The 22144-nt window shown below is 41.3% G+C and overlaps 1 protein-coding gene across 12 annotated transcripts in view; it reads right to left on the reverse strand.

Annotated features, from left to right (window-relative positions):
- Nucleotides 1-22144, reverse strand: part of LZIC (leucine zipper and CTNNBIP1 domain containing) — a 52452-nt gene that overhangs the window by 14156 nt on the left and 16152 nt on the right. For 7 of the 12 annotated variants that reach the window (XM_025211150.1, XM_025211173.1, XM_025211177.1 and 4 more), the window contains 6 exons: nt 21732-21861; nt 18112-18247; nt 16263-16361; nt 15446-15541; nt 8788-8869; nt 7288-7703 (listed from right to left, as the gene is read on the reverse strand). In XM_025211150.1, coding sequence (XP_025066935.1) covers nt 7645-7703; nt 8788-8869; nt 15446-15541; nt 16263-16361; nt 18112-18247; nt 21732-21861 — 602 coding nt within the window. In that variant the 3' untranslated portion in view covers nt 7288-7644. Of the gene's footprint in view, nt 1-7287; nt 7704-8787; nt 8870-15445; nt 15542-16262; nt 16362-18111; nt 18248-21731; nt 21862-21971; nt 22087-22144 lie in introns of those variants that run through there. The other 5 variants (XM_025211155.1, XM_025211165.1, XM_025211168.1 and 2 more) reach the window with 2 other exon arrangements.

The following is a 22144-nucleotide window of genomic DNA, read 5'->3' on the forward strand; positions in this document are numbered from 1 at the left end:
AGGGCTCCAGCAGCATTTGTACACACACAAATCCTGCTTTCATTATTAATTCAAATAAGTCACATACAAGAATAATGCAAACTGAATTCCTCTCAAAAGATGTCTGTGGAACTCTGGTAGAGGCTTACTTTCAATTTGATCAATGTTTCCATCTCAGAATTAGTCTGAAAATTCAAAATCCTCAAAACTAAGCTTCTGGTGCAAAGCACAGTCCAGTGCTTTCTGAGAAACTAAGCAGACTTCATTAAAAATATTCCTGTGCTCTGTTACCAGTGTCTCAAAATGAGACGGTATCAAGATGGACCTTTCAACTCATCTTGACTAACAGCTACCAGATCTCTGACATAGGACTGGGACAATATATCAGATCAGTGTCACAAAGCTTTGAAAAAAAATAATTCAGCTGCCTTTAGTGTATCGTTTAGGGCTTAGATGCCACAGAGATAGATGTTCAAAAAAATGATAGATTAAGATGTAGATGAAAAAAACAGACATGCAGCAATGACCTTTTAAAGTAAGGGTAGGGCTTTAAAAGCCCATTTTATTCATTTCAGATTTCTTAGCGGTCACATGCTGAGAAATCTCTTTTCTCCTTGGCCTCATCTGTAAATATTATTTAAAAAAATAAAACTGCTACATCTATATGAAACACAGTATTTCCAAGACCACAAAGCAGTCTTGAAAGATACTGACCTACCAACATCAGAGAGGTCTATCAAGGTACTGCCCTCAGCCTTTATTTTGTTTGCAACTAGCGGTCTATTAATCAGCAGAAGAGGCATTTTCCCTCCAGTACTGATAGCTGTATCCTCCACCTATGCACGGGGAAAACCTCCAGGTGAAACAACACTCGTGTCAGAGACCCATTTTTGAAGGTCTGTTGAAAACCGAATCCTAAATATCTTGCCTTAGCCTCCGATAGCCAAAGCATTTTTGGGGCAAAATGGGAAAAAATGTATATGCTTAGAATTCTGGATCTCCAAAATTAGACAGCTTGGGCCAACTCTCAGGAATTCGAAACACAAGTTGTTCCTTCTGACTGAGGATAGAATGCTGGGTGCTTGACACTTTTGAAGAAGGAAGTCCCAAGCATTTGACAGCTCAAGCTCAGGAACCCAAATTCTGGGCTGCTTTTGAAAAGAAGAAAAAAAAAAAAAAAAGACTTGGTCTGATTTAGGTAAAGTTGCGTTTTAATGGCAAAGAACATTTTCTTGAAAGGTAAAAATGAAAATCAGCAAATGTTTTGTTGAGACTTGGATTGAAAAGTGTGTTGGACACATTAGCTAACTTATTCCAACCCATTTTGAAAGTCTAGGGTAGGCAAGGCAGCATACCACTTTATGGATATTCTGAGATGAAGTCTAGATTCCCAAAAGATGTCTGGAGGTTAAGTCTTTTTTTTTCCTTTCCCCCCCAGGCATGCCAAGAGAATGGAGTCCCTTATAGCCTACTGTCTAAAAATCATAAATATGGTAATCCAAAGAATCAAAAGTCACCATCAAGAAATCATCTGAACAAGTTTATAAGGCGCTGTGACCTCTTACTTTAATCATGTTTATAGAGGGGCAAAGACTGCCAAGTAAATGGTAGGAAAAGGGAGTGAAGCAGAAGATAAGGGCCTAGTTGAATTTGTAAGAAAAGATTTTTCATTCCTCTAACCAAAAAAGTAATGGTGTAGCTGAGTCATTTAATGAAATACTAGACAGTGTGGCAGACCTCACATACCACACAAAACCTATGGAGAACTCCTCCTAGGACAGGCCAAAGCTTTTTTCTTGGTACAAGATACTCAAATGTCAGCTACTTCCATGGCTCCTAGCTAAGAGCTCAGGGATAAGTTAGGGAGCATTCCTATTTATCTTACTAATTGGAGACTAAATAGAACTACAAGAGAAAAAGAAATGTACTTCCTCAGTAGGCAGAGAGCCTTTATCCAGGTTATAGAGCTGGATGGGGGCGAAAGAGTGCAGGGAGGCGGGAGAAGTCATCTCTGTGACACTGGTAGCTTAGAATTTTTTTTTTTTGTAAAAGGAAATTTATTTTGCTTTTCTCTGTAAGCATGTGAAGAAACAAAGATTCAGCATGTTAAAGTGTTTACAGTGACTGAAAAAGATACATGGCTAAGTCTAATTTGCCTGTCATTGCTGCCACTAACCACAGAATTATAGTGTTGGAAGGGATTTCAAAGGTCATCGAGTCCAACCCCCTATTCAAAGCAGCTAAGAAGGTGGCAACATTAACACAAAATTCTCTACCAAATTGAGCTAAATTTCTGCAGCTGAATTACCTTGATAGCCTATTAGAGATCCCTTCAAATAACCTCTTGTATTTTTCCTTTAGTGATAACACAAATGACAACATGTTATTTTCCCATTCAAGATCAAAGAACAAGAGGGGGAAAAATATGGGGAGATAGAAATAGGAGATGCATATGAAGTATTCGCAGCTTTCGTTTTTTCTGTTACTTTTTCTTTTTGATCTTACAACCAGCAAATCATACCACTGCAGAGGAATACGATTCAAAAGTGAAAATGATACATTGCCTAAGTGTACTGTAGGCAACTGCATTAACGTGCTTGTAGTGACTTGCATTCTATAATTAAAATAGTAAATCAAATGTATGTAACATACCTTTCATCCCAAAGCAGTTTACAGTGACTTAGCCTCCTGACATTAGACAAAGAAGTACCACAATCCTCATTTTATGGAAGGGGGGGGGAGGGGAAGCGACACCCAGTGATCTGTCTGAGTTGACTTGACAGCAGATCTCCTGAGTCTTAATCCTGTGTATTAACCACAAAAATCATGTCTTTCTCTGGAAACTGATTTATTGTTAAGATTTTTTCTCCTGAGCAAATGACTGCCACAATAATAAAATATGGGTCAGTTTGTTTTTCACAATGTGCAGACTCATTGGGCGTAAGCTACCAGTGGAGGCACAACAGCAGGATGGCTAGGTATAATGGCACACTCTTAACATGCAACATGGATTAGCTTGCCAGCTCTCAGACGTGACTAACCACGGAACCACTGAAAATTAGGTTACGTTAAAGAAGCCTTTATTGTAACATATATTAATAGCTCCATACTGCTAGTGATTTTATAAAAGAAGACACATCCATGGCCAAGGCATTTTGAAGCTAGGACCTAATGTCACGGTTAAGGTACGTACTTTGACCCCTCCCAAAATATGACTAGACATGTCTGCCTTCTGTGCAGAATCTCCAAACTACTTTGGCAGTTGAGATTAGTCATTTTTGGCATCCACCCCAACTTCACCTTCCTAAATCCCAAGAGGGAACTTCCTGAAAGGAAAACAAAGAGCAAGCCCATATGCCTCGTTCGTCCCCATGAAAGCCTCTTTGCCCTTATCACCCACCAGAATAACTGTATAATTATTAATTATTACAATGATCATTGTATACTTATCATATTGCTACATTATGTATTTGTTATAATGTAGTGTAAATGGTGCGATAAATAAATATTATGAAAATAATATAATGAATGACAATGATAAATCATTTTGTTGCTGCAATTTCTACCATATTATTTTTGAACTGGGAGGACTTATATCCAGACACATGCATCAAAATGCTTTAGAATAAAAACACAATGTTTCTGCTGAACAAGTTCAGTGACAATCACAACCCTTCTAATCATATTTGCAGGAATGTCAAGATTTCACTAAGTTTTCCAGAATACGGCTGATCTCTTAAGTTACGAATCCCTCTAGTAGCAGACAATCTATGAACAGTATTAATTAAAAATAAAGAATCACTTGTGTTCTCATATACTTGACACAAAAATGCACTACACAGAAAGGGGGATAATTTTTACAGCAATTTTGCAACATCTTGCAGTATGGTGACTCTGAGAAACCCACAAATCAATTAAACTATAAAAAGCAGTTCTTCTAACAGTTAACACCACCTTTCTAGAACTGCAGAGAAAGAAAAGTAATTTCCATACTGCTGTACAGTAAGCTCACTGGGATCTGTGGGAATGCTAAAAGATTTCATTTACATATTAATGCTACAAGCGTTTCAGGCAGAGGAGAAATGTTACTTAGTGCCAGTAATGAGCAGAGTAAAAGAGAAAAAAAGGAGGAGGAGGTTAAAGTCCCCATGGGCTGTTTTGTTTTCAATAATTTTAGACTGGCTATAATGCCCTTTAATAAGCTGTCCTCTCAGCTATGAAGCTGTAGCCAGTCTTTGTCTAAGTGAAGATAATACTGCCCCAGAAAGCAAAAACAGAGTCAATTGTGATAATAGACAAAGGATCCCACCTAAATAAAAGCTTCTCTAAAATTCTTAAGTCCAGAATGCCTCGCTGATGAAAGAGAAGGACTCCTTTGCATCTATATTTTTATTTTTTCCCAGCTGAGCAGTGGCTTATAAAGAGGAAAACTATCAAATATTTTTAAAATTTCTTCCTGGTTTTGTACTGAAACCTTAGTTTACAATGAGAAGAATTAGATAAAACTTCATTTATTTTACCCTTCTTCCACTATCTAACTTGCCGCTAGACTGGTCCACTTTTTGTTTTCTAATTACAGTATAAGTGATGTCACTATTTAGTCCCATAACAGGGCTCTATTATGTAGCATTCAGGTTTTCAACACTGTATTGGATGGTATATGTACATTTTTAAAGACAAAACAAACCAAAACAACACAAACACAACCCACATAACACTTTCTCCCAAGCCTCTAATCTGGACATAAAGTAATAAAACATATTTTAAGTACAACTACTGCTCTACAAAATTAATCAGAGAGAGAGCCACTGGGTCAAATTCAATGTTTGTGAATGCAGGTACAACTCCATTTATGTAAATGGAATTGTGCCAGTTTACCCTTCTAGTACCTTGATCATAATGGTGAATTAAAAACAAAAACAAAAAAACCCCACACACACTGGCATAAAGACAGCTGATGTTCCAGAACCTGTACTAATTTAGAAACAGTTCTATGTACCTTTTTGTCAACATATGTCTTTCCTTATTGTTATTACAAATAAATGGTATTTATACAAAATAAGGATCTAGTTTACTGAGAAAACATGATTTTTGCTCATCTTATATTACCATTTTCCTCTTCCCAGGAAAACTGGTTCCCACAGAAATACTTATATTTTATGTGCAAAAAGCAACCAGATAAATGTAATGAAACAACATTCAGACAGTATAAACTATCAAGGCCACAGCAACTAGCTCTAGTTAAAGAGTTAAGGGGATTTCAGAAAAATCGCCTTTACTTCCCTGCCCAACAAAACTTTGGAACAAATAAAGAATACTCCTTCTGCAGTAACACACCCTATCTGAATAGCCACACACCTCTGTAAAGCCACTAGTCAAAACACTGCTTTAACATCTCATTCTCCTAGATCTTGGAGAAAGTCACCTCAACTATACAATGGTTGATCTTTATTTCTTCCTTCCTGATAATTTTAATCTGCTATAGCATAAGCAGCAGTCACTGCAGCATTCAATTATTCTGTTTTATATACAACTTTACCAAATCAAGGAAGAAATTTACTTTATCTTTTGGAAAGATCATTTTGGTATATGTAAATTTTCTAAGTAATCTAGAGGAACTTTTTAACCAAATTTCTGCCTCTGTTAGGCAGCTTGTTAACATGAAGACTGACTGCATCTGTGACTCATGAACACATTAGATTTCTAAAGTCATGCATTCTCTGTGGGGTACCGTATAATAATAGTACATGTCACGCCACCCTTAGCCAACTGTTCCATTTGCCAAAGATACTTCATAATGCTTCCTCCACATTGAAAGCTTTCAAAAAAGGAAGGGATAAATCATATCTAAAACATCTAGTGAAGATGAAAACAGCAATGAAGACATCAACTGTCTGGATACACTTTGTGCAGAGGAAAAGAGGCAAATTTATCATATTACCACTTCTGGCCCACACAGATGTTAATACACACATTCCCAAACAGACATACTGCAGTACTCTGCAATTCTTGCTTTGGAACCCTGTAATTCTTGCTTCCAGGTTGAAGACAGGACGACCGACTCTCTCTCCCCCCAACACAGGCAATGGACTGACAAGCTTACTTTCTTCTGTGCAGGGAAAGGACTGATTTTCCTAACTGATGTAGAACTCTGAAGTATACATCTGAGAAATGTCCCTTATGGCTAGAGAAAAGGTACAGATATAAACAATGCTAAAAAGAGAGGGTAACATTTACCAGCATGAATGGCTGTTAGGGAAGCATTCACAGCCCTTGGTACAATCAGACTAGCACGCAGAACTGAGCAAAGCAGAAATTTGACCTCCAATAAGCAGCTGAGCAAGCTTCCCCAGTAAAAAAATAGCCTTTTGACACAAGGCTTTCATAAACACTGAGCTAGAGAGTAATGCTGCCTGTACTGTACAAGTTGGAATGATATCCCTGTGCGTGAAGATACATTACCAAAACGATTAATTAAATGCAAGTCTAAAGTACTATGCACATTCTCTTCCATTTGAGCCACAAAACAACCACCTCCAATCCATAAAAAGCAAATCTAAGGTCCTGGTGGCATTACTACCTATTAGTCAGTAACCTAGTTGCCATACAACAAGAGTTGTAGTGTCTCAAAAACCTAATTGTAGTTCCAGACCCAAGCAAAAAACCTGGACAGTGCAAGGTTTCGTCTTAGGAAGAGAGAGGCCCCATATACAAAAGAACTTAACTAATCTCATATCCAGGTCAGGAGACAACAGGGTTGCAACAGAGACCTCTGGCTCAGTTATAATGTAGATCAGGCTGATGATGGGGTCTTTTTATTGGTTTGTTTCAGCTTGCACTATATTTCACGCTGCCCTAGAAATCTGGGAACATAATGGTACCTTGTAGAGTATACAGCCTGGGGTACAGGAAGAGGTCACACAACGGGCCTCTCTTTGCCATTTCCTAATGTTCCCCTGTCATTTCAATACATGAGGTTAAATTACTCCAGAAGATTTCCAACAGGGCTTCTATTGTTTGCCAATCAAGACCAAGATACAATGGCATTCATTCATGTTCAGACCAGGCAGGCACTGATGTTTTGTGCAGAGTCTCACTCCGGAGTTTTGGAGACAGCTTGTAGGAAGACGGGGTTCCAAACAAACAAACACTGCCATTTTTAAACAGATACAATGGGTTTGTGACTACACTGCTCAGATTCCAAACAAATTAAAAACAAAACAGGACTTTACAAACAAGCCCAAGAGCTATTTGTAGATTGATCCATTTGTTGAGATCCTGTGTTTCGGAAAAAGCTGCTCACTGCCATCATATGCAAAAAGATGGTACTTTAATAGTTAGAGAAATACACGCTGAAAAAAAGTGGAAAACAATCTATTTTTTTCAAAGACAACAATCAGAGTAAGATCACTTTTTCTTGTTTAGTTTTTAAAGTACCACTTAGTGTTTAGCCTCAGTACGTATACTGCGGAGGAGGGCAGACACTCAGGTCTCCAAAGTGCACTTTATGTCTGGTCACTTCATGTTATCTCGTAGTTAAGATCATGAGGTTTCAGGGTCTTTTTTTTTGCGCAACAATTTACAAGAGAGTCTCATGAGAAAAAAAAAAGAAAAGAACAACACAGTAAAAGTCCAACAGGAGAAACTCTAGTCCCACACACCTCTTCACTGTTTTGCTTTTTCTACTTCAACACTTGCCAGAGCAAAGACTTTGTCCCCAGATCCTAGGGAAGCAAACAGAAAACAGATTGTTTTTAAACTGGAATGGAGATGAGGAGATAGAGAAAAAACATACAACATTAGCAGGGAATGTGTTTCTGAGAGGTTATTTTGTGGTATTTTATATAAGACAAAATAGCACAAGAGTAGGCTGGGGGCAAGGAATTAAGCTTGTACATTGAAAACAAAAAGCATTTTGCATGGAACTGGTTAGAGAGGCATTAGATTCTGGCTTGGACTAATTAATTATACAAGGACCTGAAAAAAATGTGGCCATGAGAAGAGCTTCAGGGACAAATATACCTGGAGTACAACTGTCCAACTTTCCCAGGACCTTTATACTACAGCCACAAATAATCATTCTAAGGCTAGGACTCAGGATTCAAATTCATGCTCATGCATTGGCCTGACCTGGTCCCTCATGCACCTGCCCCACATTGATTGCTCCTGCTCCACTGGAAGCAAGTGTATGACAAAAGAGGGAAATGAGAAGAGAGGTTTATGGTAAATGCTTCTCTTTTTTAGTTTGAGGAAAATTTATATCAAAATTTTGTTCAGTAGGGTTCCTTTTTTCCTCTCCAATACAGGTCTAGATGAAATACTAGACAAGAACATAGATATGCACCATTTGCTGCATCTTAAATGTACTATCAGTTTTGCTGCTAGATTATGAGAATGGTGGCAGAAAAAGCCTTTTACTATTGTTAGTATTGCCCACATAATCTCTAGGCCCAGGGAAAGGAGCTCCTTTCAGGAGTTCTGGAGAACTAGAAACCCCAAACAACTTTAACGCTAAAAATTCTGCCCCTTTTTATTAGATATACTGTAGTTCTCCAAAGCCTCCACCGTAAGTGGGACACTCAATGGTTTAGTCCATGTAAAAATTTCTCCACTTTGCTTTAATTTTGGCATAGTGTTTAACTACCTCTACTTATACTCTAGTAGGAAGTGTACATCATACTTTTTTTTTTAATGGCATGAATATTTGGTTCACATTTTCCCTTTTGTATCAGGACTCTCACAGACATTTTTTCACTAGTGTGTGAGGATGTTAAGATATCTGCATGTCAAGACTATGAAAAGACTTACCAAGATCACTAGAGACTCTTTCAAACTGGCTGAGGGCTGCACCTGCATTGCTTGACAGGAAAGTCTCATCATCTGCAGTCAGCTAAATCAAGAGAGAGATGCAGTTGTGAACTGGATACCTTAACTGCACCTTTTTTTTTTGCTTTTTAAGGATATAGTCCATCCATCCATCCCTGTGCTTATATGAAAGATTTCGGGATGTACAACTTGCAAATCTGCTCTGCTTTTAAAATGATAGCATTATCTGTCTGATGTGAATGCAGATTAAAGTGCTAGTGAAAGGTTCCAAATTAATTTTCATAGCTGTGAACATTTTCTGTCCACCTAAAAAGACCCCATATGTCCTAGAGCTGTCCCCATAATAATCCTGAAAACCTTCTAGTTCTATGTATATGTATTTTGGCTCATATGCAAGGCACTAGGGTGATAGTGCTAGAGATGTGATATTAAGCGCCTATGATAATGAAGTAATAACAGGAAGTTGGGAAAGCCAGAAAATTCAGTTGAGACTCGCTTCCCATTTAGTAACCCTCTAAAGCAATATATTTTTAAAATAACAAAACACAAACAGATGCTCTAGATACCAACCTCTCAAACTGTTAACTATCATCATATTATCAATTTGTCCCAAAAATGAAGTATGATGCCTTTATTTTGGAACACTTAAGATGCTCTCTGTTTTCATCCCTATTCATCTACCAGCCTCAAGGACCAACATATATAGAGCCACAATTCTCCTGGAAGAGGATGACTGTTCAGAGTTCCTTTCAGAGTCCTCTCTATATTATGTTACTGTTAAATCAACCAGAGGCAATGCTTTCTCCAGGATTTTCCTTGCCCTCTGAAGAATTCACAGCACCTTGGTACTTATGGAATAGAAGACTGGGCCTAGAAAATTGACCCAGAAACAGTACTTATAATCAGATAAGTCTGGAAAGGCTCTATATTTTGATTTAAAAAGGGGGGGAAAAAAAACTTTCCAAGTGACAGTTTATACAGAGAAAACTTCCAAGACAATACACGAGGCACAATGCGCACAGCTCTTTTTAATAAACTGACAAGGCTGATTTATGCCAATGGCAAAAACCGAGTGTTCATGAAATACTTAATTAGCTGAAGAAGAGAAACATTGGATACAAGTCAGGAAAGTAATGGGGGAGAGCAAGATTCCCTTTGAAACATTTCAGGCTTCTTTCCAGACTTTAATTCTTGAAAATATATACAAAATATCGGGTAAACACAGTACCTTAGCAAGGCGGAGGGGGTGAAGGGAGGGGGAGTGGGGTAACTGCCCATGCACTGAAGTGAAGGGGCGTCAATAGGTGCTGCCCAGCTGGGCAGGGTGCAGGACAGAGCTGTGAGCAGTTATGGGGGGAAGTGGTAGGGTGGCTCCCATTGCTGTGTGCACTCCCGGGCAAGCATGGGGGGAGGCGTGTGCCCCCTGGGTCTGTGCATGGGGCAAGGACAAGGTGCTGCTGTGGGCTTGCCCTAGGCAAACTTCCTTGCTATGGTACTGGGTAAACGAAGTCAACACTGGTGACTAACTAGAAGCACACCCTGTTAAGTTCAAGTGAAACAATTACATAACTTAGCCCTGCTGTACAATTAAGTTTTTAGTTCCATTTCAACCCCAGCATTGACCAACCATAGCACTGAAACATGCTTAGCCCTTACGCTGCACTTCATTTCAAAGCAATGTGCAAACATTTAACTAATCCTCATAGCCCCTCTGTGATGTAGGTTCATCATTATTTTAAAGATACTAAGAGAGAACAAGTGATTTAGCCAATGCTTCATAGTCGATCACCGCTATCTGAGGTTAGAACTGCAAAGACACTGAGCATTACTATTCTGTCCAGTCTTCCACACCCTGGAAATTCCTGTACACTTTCAGAGCATTTCAACACAACACCTAAAATCATACCAAATGGAGGACTTAAACTACAAAATGTCTTTTAAAGCTCAGGACTGGAAATCGTTTCCTCCTCTAGCATTCCTCAGCCACCCAAAAACGTACTTCAGATTTCTGTTTATTTCCTATAAGACTTGATTAAATCGCTAAGGTTCCACCTATACTTTTGTTAATCGCTGCTGTAGCCAACTGGCATCTTAGATGGTTCTAAACATAATTTGAATCCATACGAAACAAAGGAGCCTCCTGGATCCTTAAGTTTAGTGCATTGTGCTCACAGATGTTCAGCCCTTTTTCCTGTATACTCGCCAAAAAAAAAAAAAATCATCTATCTCAATAACCATTCTCAGTAACGGTTCTATTACAGATCCCTTCGAGGTTAAAATGGGAGTTAAGCTGGGCCCTTGCAGAATGGGACAAGACAGCTGATAACAGACAGTCAGGAGCAAGGTGAATTCTCTAATGAATTCTACTTTGCATCGGTGTTCCTGCATGCAAATGGTGGTTGCCTCCCCGGTCGGATACTGGGGGGCGGCGATTGACAACCAATGGTCAGTGTTGAATTGGTGAGGGAGCACCTAGAGCAGCCAAATGTCTTAAAGTCAGCAGGATCAGACAGACTACACCCAAGAGTGCTGAGGGAATTGGCAGATTCATTGTGGGACTGTTGACAAAGGTATTTGAAGATTTGTGGTGCTTGGGAAAGGTCCCGGAAGGCTGGAAAAGGGCCAATATGGTGTCAATCTTTAAGTAAGGGAGGAGGGAGGATCTGGGAAACTATAGGCCAGTCAGTTTTACCTCGATACTGGGTAGAATTTTGGAAAAAATCATCAAGAAGTCCATTTATGAGAGTCTGGCAGAAGGCATGATGCTGAAGGATAGCCAACATGGTTTCATTGTGAGCAGGTCATGTCTGACCAACCTAGTCTCCTTCTATGATCAAGTAATGAACCACTTAGATGTAGGAGACGTGGTTGATGTCATATACTTGGATTTTAAAAAGGCCTTTGATATGGTCTTCCATGATGCTCTTATACAAAAAAACTGGGGAATTATGGGTTGACAAAGTAGAGTCAGGTGGGTTGGGAATTGGTTGAGGGGTTGAACCCAGAGAGTGTTAGTAGACTGGTCTGTATCGTCTTGGTGGGAAGTGTCCTGCAGGGTTTGGCTCTTGGCCCTCTGCTGTTCAACATCTTTATCAACGATTTAGATGAGGATGTCCACAGATGACAGCAGGCTGGCCAAGTTTGCAGACGATACTAAGTTATTGGAAAAAGCAATCATGCTAGAGAATAGTATGTGCCAAGCGGACCTGGACAAGCTGGAAAGGTGGATGGAGTGGAACCGGATGCAGTTTAATAAGGATAAATGCAGAGTACTTCACCTGGGGAGAAGTAACTAGTGACATGAATATAGGTTAGGAGGAGATTATCTGGCCAGCACGAAGACTGAAAGGGAGACCTCAGGGTTATGACTGATCACAGGATGAACATGAGCCACCAGCGCAGTGCTGTAGTCAGAGCTGACAGCACACTGGGATGCATTAGCCGACACGTCACAAGCGGAGCTAAAGAAGCAATACTTTCTCTCTACCTGGCGTTGGTGAGACCCCAGCTGGAGTACTGTGTCCAGTTCTGGGAGCCGCACATCAAAAAAGACATGGAGAATCTTCAAAGGGTCCAGAGAAGGGCCACAAGAATGATTAAGGCCCTGGAGGACAAATCTTATAAGGAAAGACTAAGAGATCTGGGGTTGTTCAGCCTGGGGAAGAGAAGACTGAAGGGGGACTTGGTAGCTGTCTATAAGTATAAGTATGTAACGGGTAAATATCAGGAGCTGAGAAAAAAAAGCTGTTCACTAGGGCACCCCAGGGGAGAACAAGGAGCAATGGCCGTAAACTGTTAAAGGATGGTTTCAGGTTGCAAGGAAGAACTCCTTATGGTAAGGGTGATTAGAATCTGGAATAGACTTCCCAAAGAGGGGGTGCAGTCCCCAACCTTGGAAGTCTTCAAGAGGAGACTGGACAGACACCTTGATGGAATCATTTGATCCCAGCAGTATTCCTGCCCAGAGCAGGGGGTTGGACTCTATGATCTTTCGAAATTCCTTCCAGCCCTTAATTTCTATGATTTAAGGAAGGCTGCATCACTCCAACACTTCTCAGTATTGCTTACCATGATGCTACATCTGGCCACTAACAAGCTTCCAGTCAGAGTGGAACTAAACTACTGAACGGATGGTAAGCTGTTTTCTCTCAGATGATTCTGAGACAAAACCAAAACGACCCTGACCTCAGTCAATCATCAAGCTCCAATATGCTGATAATGCTGTAGTGTGTGCTTGCTGACCTTCAGGCAATTGTGAAAATCTTTACCGAGGCATCCCAAAAAATGGGACTGATACTTAACATTCAGAAGACTAAAGTCCTCCATCAACAAGCTTTCAACGAGCAGTCCCCATCTCCAGTAATTCAGATTCATAGTCATACTCTGGAAAACACTGAATATTTCTTGTACTTCAGAAGCCTTGCAGAAGGCTGACACTGATGAAGAAATCCAACGTTGTCTCAAAAATAGAAGTGCAGCCTTCGGATGCCTTCGGAAATGGGTGTTCAAAGATTACAATATCAAATCTGAAACCAAGCTCATGGTTTATCAAGCAGTCAGGATCCCCACCTTACTGTATGGAGCTGAAACCTGGACAATATACAGGAGATATCTCAAGCTGCTTAAATACTACCATCAATGCTGCCTGCAGAGGATCCTTCGAATCCAGTGGGAAGACAGACACGCCATGGTTAATGTCCTCTCACAAGCAAACACCACGAGCATTAAGGCGATGATCATGCAACGTCAACCTTGCTGAGCTGGTCACATCATCCGAATGTCCGAGGCCAGATTCCTGAAGCAAGTTCTATTCTCCTGGCTCAGTCAAGGCGAACGCTCAAGACGAGGGCAGAGAAAGTGCTTCAAAAGATATCTTCAAGACCAACTTGAAAAAACACAGCATGGACATCAACTCGTGGGAGACTATCGCCCAGGACCACCCCAAATTAAGGAAAAGTCTGCTGCAAGGATCTCAGTACTATGAAACCTTATGATGACAACAGGAGACGGAAAAGTGGGAGCAGCAGTAACAGTGTGTCACAGACTGATTCAGGAACTCAGAAGCACCCAACCCGCACAGAAACATGTGCCCAAGCTACATCTATTGATCCCAGATAGGCCTCGCCAGCCATCTTTGGACCCACAGATCGGACAACTGCAGAAGACAATCACCCTTGACTGCAAGGGATTGCTGATAGCACACAAAACACCTCCCTGTTCATAGTGCCAATGAAACTAGTTTGTCTGGAGTTCAATCCTCTCAGCTCCCTGTCCGGAGCTGTACTCAGCAAATATTTTATGGAAACTTTTAAGTAGGCATGTAACATTTACTCATATTTTTTAGATTCCATTCGTATATACATAGTTAGCACATCAGATATACAGGCAGAAATAGCTGACAAATGGTTCTGTAGTTTTTCCTCACAACTTAAAGGATGCAACTCAACTGTCTTTCTAGGTCAGATAAAAATGCGATGTATTTGTATTTCTAGAGTATGTGGGACTTAATAGCTAAAAAAACTGTAAGGAGAGAAGCTCATTTTGTTTTATTAGAAAGTGGTGTTACTGACTCTTGCAGGAAAAATAATGATAAACATGCCTCAGGATGTTAAAAAAGTTTATTATTTAAAATGCATGTAATTAAGGCTACCTTGCATTGTAGTAACATATTAGAGGCTTAAAGTAACTCTTCCATGCCTTTCTTCAAAATCTTTCTAAGCATTAAAATATTCTGGGAAACTTCAGCAATAGAATTATATTGGAGGAAAGTAGCTGTAATAACTGTAAATAAGGCTGCCTAAGATACTGGAGTTCATATGAGATTTCTAAAACCAGAGTGCTATTAAAAGAAAACAACAAATGAATTATTATTCAAGTAACAGAGCAGCAAAAAATATGAGTCACTTAAAAGCTATTGTGTATGTGATACTATGAGACTGGATGGCACTCTCAGGGGAAACCACTCCTTCTGGAAAGCTGATATACAGGTTATTAAACAGAACAAACCATATAGCTATAGAGGGACCATTTACTTCACAGGCTGGCAACAAAAAGAATTATTTGCTTCCCTTCCTCCCTCTAGTGGTTAAAGCAAGGGATTAGCCAGAGCTCCAGAATTTCCATGACTCAAGAAGGCAAACCTCAGCAGGTAACTTCACCTCTCAATTAACTTTGCTCACTTGTCTAATGGGGATAATGCCTACCTTTCAGAAGTGGGGCAAGACTTAATGTGGGTTTGACCTTTAATATTTCCTTCCAGATGGATGAACAGGCAGTTAATAAGGAGGAGACTAGTCTTGTAGCTTGTTATAAACAGGTACAAATTGATGGTACTTATACATGATGCACTCAGGTGACACAGCAAAGAGCAAGGTAGTAATTAACCACAAATTAAAGGGTCTATATACACACTCAGTATTATTTGCTGTGCTCACTAATGTATACTCTTTGGAAGGGGTGGTAGTATTGAAACATAATATATATTTTGTACCATGAGGCTTGTTTTTGATTTCCATGCTATAAATGCGTTATATTTCATGCACACATGTAAATAAAAATTACGTTTCAGCTAAAATAATTATCTGGTTTATTGCTGCTTCATAGTTCAACGAATGACAGCTACCAAGCCCAGTACTTGTACCTTCTCTCCGAGCTTCCTGAGGGCAGTTAGGATTTCCACCTTCTGTTGCGTGTAGAGGTCTCGTCCCAGTTTCCCAACCATAAGGTCTCGGTCCATCTATACAAAGTAAATCCAACTGTATAAAACATTGGAAGAGACTAAAGAGCCAACAAACGGATTCTTTAAAAAAATAAAATAAAATTCTGTGAAATAATATAGTATACAAAATACTTGTGAAATTAAGGAACTAAAATCTGGGCAGTATAAAATTTGCTAACTCTTCCTCATACGGCTCTGAAAATACTTTTCAATCCTAACCTTAGCACGCATGGCTGTCCCCATCTTAGAGCTCTTCTGGAAAGTGACAGCCATTACTGTTAAGATGTAGGGCCATGTTCTGAAAACCAACATCCACTAAAACCTAGGATAAGAATGTTACACTTCATCTTACTTGTGCCATACTTGGAATTTGAATACAGATTTCTGAAGAGGTAAGATTAGTGCACCATCCAGCACCCCAATCAGGTTTCAGTGTCATGGTCTTCTTCCGGTTTTTTTATCTGAGAAACTGTCAATGCTTCTGCATTCCAATTCACTACTGGTTGCCAGATTTGTGTGTAGGGGAGGGAGGTAGAAAATGCTACCTAAAATTTTAGTTTCTGCCCCTAAGAATGAAGTAACAGTTTGAGTATGACCAGATTCTGAAAGATAACAGACAATACTCTGTCTCTCGCTGGTGTCAATATAAAATTCAGAGGCAATGTTAATTTGTGCAGATTGGAAAGGCAATAATCTAACCAACTGCAACAAATAAACCTACTGGAGCAAACAAACCTACCTCAGCCAGCCTTGTCCGTAATTGCCTTGGCTGTTTCTTTGCAAACATTCTAATGACTTCTGGAGTTTTAAAAGCCTGGCTGATGGCAGCTTGTATAGCCTGGAAAAAAGGAAACAAGCAAAAGAATGAGCACAGCTAGAGCAAATGCTATGAACCAATCACATTACACTGGTTTTACAAGGGCTAGAGAGCATCCTCACTATCCTCTGCTGCAGCTGACAAGAGACATTCAGCTTTTTGTTTGCATATCCATGCACAAGATTGGGGGAAAAACATAACCCAAAAAGCAGGACTTTTAAAATTCACTGGCTAATTGAAGTAGAAAACACTTCTGAGTTCCTCGGTAGCAGAAATTAAAATGTCAAGTTCTTATGATCAGGGCTCATGGTAGAGGTGATATCTTTTATTAGACCAACAAGATTTTTGCAAGAAAAATTCTTTAATTGCAAGCTTTTGGCACAAACACCCTTCATCAGGCACTGGAGAAAAGACTAAAAGTTCTCCTGGGTAGAAATGAAAGTTCGTATGTCACAGGATTTCACAGAGGAGAGAGTAGATGGAAAGCTCCTCTGGGCAGGCAGTTCTTAGGTGGTGAAGTCTCTCACCTTGACTCATCCACTGCCTGCATGGCAGCAGTGGAGGTGGAAGCGCAGGGTTGTGCCCCTCACTGCTGCCATGCACACAGGGGATGCGTTGCCAGGGCAGTGCGGGGCTCGCAGTGACAAACAGATTTGCCGCATGGCCCTGCTCTGCCGGGTCATACCCACCAGACTGTGAAAGCCCCAGGGGAGGGCAGCAGGGCGGGAAGCCTAAGCCCGCAACTGGAAGCCTGCACCCACCCCATATACAGATCTGGGGGGCACAGGTCCCTCCTGGCCCCCAGGAGTGCATGCAGCAGGGGGAGCTGCCTCCTCACCTGAGGCCGCAGTAGGCAGGCAACAGGGGGGAGCCAGGCTCCAGGCTCTGCTCCACTGCAGCAGGCACCGCCTCCTGCTTGGGGCAAGTGGCTGTGGACCTGGATCCCTGGCCCCATAGCCCTGGCAGCTGGAGGTCCCCTCCAGCAAAGCTGGAGATGGCAGGGGGTTATGGGTGGGAGGCAAGGGGCACGAGCAGGACTGGGGGATTTTAATCACAGATTTCGGGGGTTTTAATCACAGAATTTGCAATGTTTTATCAGGGAAAACCAGGATCCCTGTTTATAATGCCCTTAAACATCAGCCAGATGAAGTTTGTGAGCTATAGATCAGTTTCATTTTTGTTATTCAGACCTTTCTGTGGAGTATCAATGTTGATAGCAATTATATAACCATTATCCTGATGATCAACAGTTTCCCAAGCATCTTCAGAAGAAGGGCCTAGACGTACTCACTCATGACAGGACCCAGAAATATAAGCTGGGTAAGTGACCGACTTCCCTTCCTTCCACATAGGGTTCTGCTCCTGGTAGGGAGTAGCTGGGCAAGATCTAGAGAGACAGCACCTTTCCTTCTCCCAACAGATAAGGTAGGACTGAGTGTGTTGTCCTGACCATAAATAGCAGGGTCTCCCCCAACATTGTTCCTACCATACTCCAGTAAATGGTTGTCTGCAATCAAGTTACACAGCTCTCTTCCTATATATTTTATGCTCCTGAATCTTTAATGGGTGAGCTTATAATTTAAAACTGGATACAACTGATAGATACTCAGTGGAATATATATTTTGCATACACAGATGCATATGCATGTATGTATTAAACAGACAAATAACAGTATCTAGGTGTCAGAAAAACTAGCACATACTTACACCCTGTTTTATACATCAGAAGTCCTTTAGGAAGTTATCAAAGTGATTTATGAATCAACCTTACCAGCTGCATCCCGCTGAGTTCATCTACCAAAGTCATATTTCCAGACATGATCTTCTTCAGTGATTCATTGAACTCACTCAGCTGTTCTAGGGTTTCTTTTTTGGTTTCTTCATACTCATCTGCATCCAGTTCCTCTCTGAAGGAGAGTCGAAAAGCTGAATCAACTCACAGAATGACCCTCCCATCCCAAAAATTACTAGTAATCTAGTTATCAATTACTGACTGCATACTTAAAGCATATGTAACACCCTTCTCATCTATAGTACTTGTACTAAGCCACTGATCTGGCTGCTTGCCCATTAGTTGGGCCAAGAATGAGAAATACAGCAAAACTGTATTTTGGACACTATGCATAAGGGAAAAAAGGTATTTTATAAATCAAGCACCAGAGCAGGGATTCTTGCACTTTTATATAATGCAACATATCACTCTTTTAGGCTTTTAAGTTCCAGCCTTTTAGAAGGGACCCTCAACATTTTACTTTAGAAAAACTAACATTTCTTCTCTTTCAATCAAGTTATTTTAACCGTAATATAGTTCTAAATAAGTTAAAACAAGTTAAAATAAAATGATAATTAATTAAACAAACAAGATGGTTTTCAGACCATCTTCAGACACAGGGTGAAGGTTTCCAAACTTAAAGCTAGTCACAAAAAGGAAGGAAATGAGGTGCAGGACTTTGATACCCTTACAGAGCACTTGCACAGCTGAAGCGCAGTAGTACCAAGGGCTCATTTCAAGAATGATTATGAAGAGGCCACCTCCAAGAAGAGTACAGTACCCACATCCGAACACAAAATTACACCCCAAAAAGTGCCGAGAAGAGTGTCTTAGGCAGTGGTCTCCAACCTTTTTAAGTAGATCACCTTTGGCATTTAAAAGTACCCCAAGATCTACTGTGCACTGCTGCTGCCACCCCCTCCTCCCCCCCAGCAGGTAAGTCTGTGGGGAGGGAAAGGGGGGCAAATTAAGGCAGAGGGAGAAAAAATTATTTGGGGGGCGCACCTCCCCAGCAGTTAAGTCCCACCTGGCCAGGGCCCCACTCAATTTACCCCTGCTCCTGCCTCTGGTACTGTCCCTCACTGCAGGGGCCTCAATCTAGCCCTCGCCCCTTCCCTCCCCCATGGACTGACCTGCTAGGCTGGGGCACACGCATGCGGGCACTCAGCCCCCCACCCCAGCCTCAGATCACCTCCAAGATGCTTCAAGATCCACTGGCCTTAGGTATATTACTTCTATTTCTACATCCCAAGCTGTTGTTGGCTTTTTCTGGAAGAGCACAACCCTATTGATTTAGTCTTTGATCCACCACAACCCCTCAATCCTTCTCTCCAGAAGTTTGGTTGCAATCATACTCTCTTTTTAATAAATACTACTTCCTCCTCTCCCATACTTTGCCTAATTAGGTCATATGCTGCTTGAAACGAAGACTCTTACTACAAGTATAGTGTCTAACAATGGACTCCAATCTCAGTTGGGGCCTTAAGCTTATGGTAACGTAATATAAATTATTACTTCTCTCACTTTCTTAAAGAACTGTACTTTCAATCCCAAGGTCTGAGCCCATTTTCTGCTTTCTTGCTTGCTCTTCACTTGTTTCTTATCACAGCAATCTTTCCTCTGGCTCAAAAAAGATGAACACTACTTCCTTCAGAGCAGGGAAGGGCAATTATTTTGGCTAGAGGACCACTTAACAAGCTCTGGTGAGCTGTTGAGGGCCAGACACAAAATCTTTCAGAAGACATTTTAACAAATTATAGATAAAAAACAAATCATATATTAAAAATCAAACAACTACTATAAAATATTTAAATTTTATTTCAAATATTTTGTCCTGATGTATGTGATTTTGAGTTGTGTATAAGCAGGTATTTGCATAATAGCTCAAAACAAAGTCACACTCTTTATACTGTGTGTGAGGCAGGATGGGAGGGGGAAAATGCGTGTGGGGGGCTACCCACTGGCCAAGTCCCAGGAGCCAGGTGGGGGTGAGGAAAGGGAGTGGGGGACATGGGGCACATGTAGAGTTTGCTTGGGCAAAGCCATCCACCTCCTCCCCTCCAGCCCATGGCTGCCCTGCAGTGCTCCACATGGAGCCAAGACCTACTCACTCTTGCTTGGGGCAGTCCATGACTGTCAACAGCCCTGATCAACATGCACAGCTTCCCAGTAGGGCTACCCATGGTGTGGCTGCAGCCATTCAGGTACTGGTCACCTCCCCGCCTCCTCCCACTGCACCACTCCAGACAGCAGGTAGTATAGGGAAATGTAGCAGCTGTGGGATGCATGTCAGGCAACATGTACCCAGCCAGGTAGGGGGAAAGCTGCAGCAAGGCAGCTCCTGCCCCAATGTGCAAGGCTCCAGCTCCAGGCCACCTTCCACCCACTTGTGGCTGCTCAACGTGCCTGGGGGTGTGGAGTGGGTGGCAAACGGCCAGGAGCTGGAGCTGGAGCCCCATGCCCTGGGGCAGGAGTCTCCCAACTGCAGCTTCCCCCTGACCTGGCCTGGCATTTGGTGCCCAGAACACATCCTCTCAGCTGTCATCACTTTCCCACACTATCTGCTGCTCAGAGCAGTACAAACCAAAACAGGAAAATGTAGAGCTGCTGGAGGCAGGGGGAGCTGAGCAGTACACTGGCAGCTGCAACCACACCAAGAGCAGCCCCACTGTGAAGCGGTGCACGTTGGCAGGGCCTGGGGCTCCCCTGAGAGGGAGTGGGTGGGGCTCAGCCCCATGCAGAGTGCCACAGGGGTAGCCAAGAGCTTGATACAATCAACTGGTGGGCATCCACCCATGGGTTCGATCCAATCAGTTGACAGGCCTTATTTTTGCCTAACTCTGCTCTAGGGCCTATCAGTGACATGCCTGGAGTTGGCTAAGTAGACCATGGAGGAGAACACAAAACATTTCAAGTGGCTTGGCAAGTCACTAGCTCCTAAATATACACAGGTGTACCTGTCACCTGGGAAAGCATGTTCCAGGTGGCTCTCTAGTATTTCATTGGCTATATCAAGGCACAAAGACTTAGCTGTGTTAGTCTGAATGACGTTAACATACTGGTCTATTGAATGGCTCCTGAAAGGAAACAGTAAAGCCATATTGTTACGGCTACTGAGAACTACTGAGAGAGAAAACATCAGAAACACACTGCAGAAAACATTCCTGAACTGGCATGGACCCAACAGACTTTCTCCATCTAATCTTTATAAATTCATTAAGAGTTAATACACAAGGACATCACAAAGTCCATTTGAATGCATGGCAAAGTATGCACACAACCAAACATCTGATTAAAACTAAGGATAGGTATAAAGAACTACATAATTTTTGAAAGACAGCAAACACTAAGAGTCTGCATTTTGCATTAACTGGAAAAAGATGCATCATCTTAAGTCCATATTTTATTCATGAGTTTGAAATCTCCAAGATGATAGTAAAGAACATTCCTAGCCTCCTCCACTTTTTCTTTTATTTGCATAAGGGAAGCGAAACATTCACTTGAATTTGTCCTGCATTGTTTCTTCTGGGCTTCCTGGGCTGCTTTATACACAAGGCTCCAGCGAGGATTCTACCGGAAAACATATTTGCACTTAAAAGGGAGACACTGCCTTTTATTACCTGCATTCCTCCAGGTCTTGCAGCTGCTGCATTAATCTGTCCAACTGCTCTTCCAAGTTCTGTTTTAGTTTACTAGTCTCTGTTGTTCCTCTTGAAGCCATTTTAAAATCTTTGCATGGGAAGAGCTCACCTATAAAACAGAGGGCACATTTTACTGATATGAAGACATTTTTTCTCAGTGGAAATTGAAAGGTAGTGTTGACAAGCATGGCTTCTATACCAGAATAAATGTCAGCGTACACTAAGACTATGCTTAAAAGATGATCCATAGACCGCTAGCAGCCTGAAGCCTCCTGCCTAGGAATAGCCAAAATAAAATATCTTGAAACTGTAAAAGTAGACTAGGAAGGAACAGGTGGCACGATGAGAATATTCTTCTCTTTGCAGAGTGGTCCAAGTGGAAGAGTTCAGGC

Source organism: Alligator sinensis, unplaced genomic scaffold (genome assembly GCF_000455745.1).
Source record: "Alligator sinensis unplaced genomic scaffold, ASM45574v1 scaffold366_1, whole genome shotgun sequence".
Lineage (NCBI taxonomy): Eukaryota > Metazoa > Chordata > Crocodylia > Alligatoridae > Alligator > Alligator sinensis.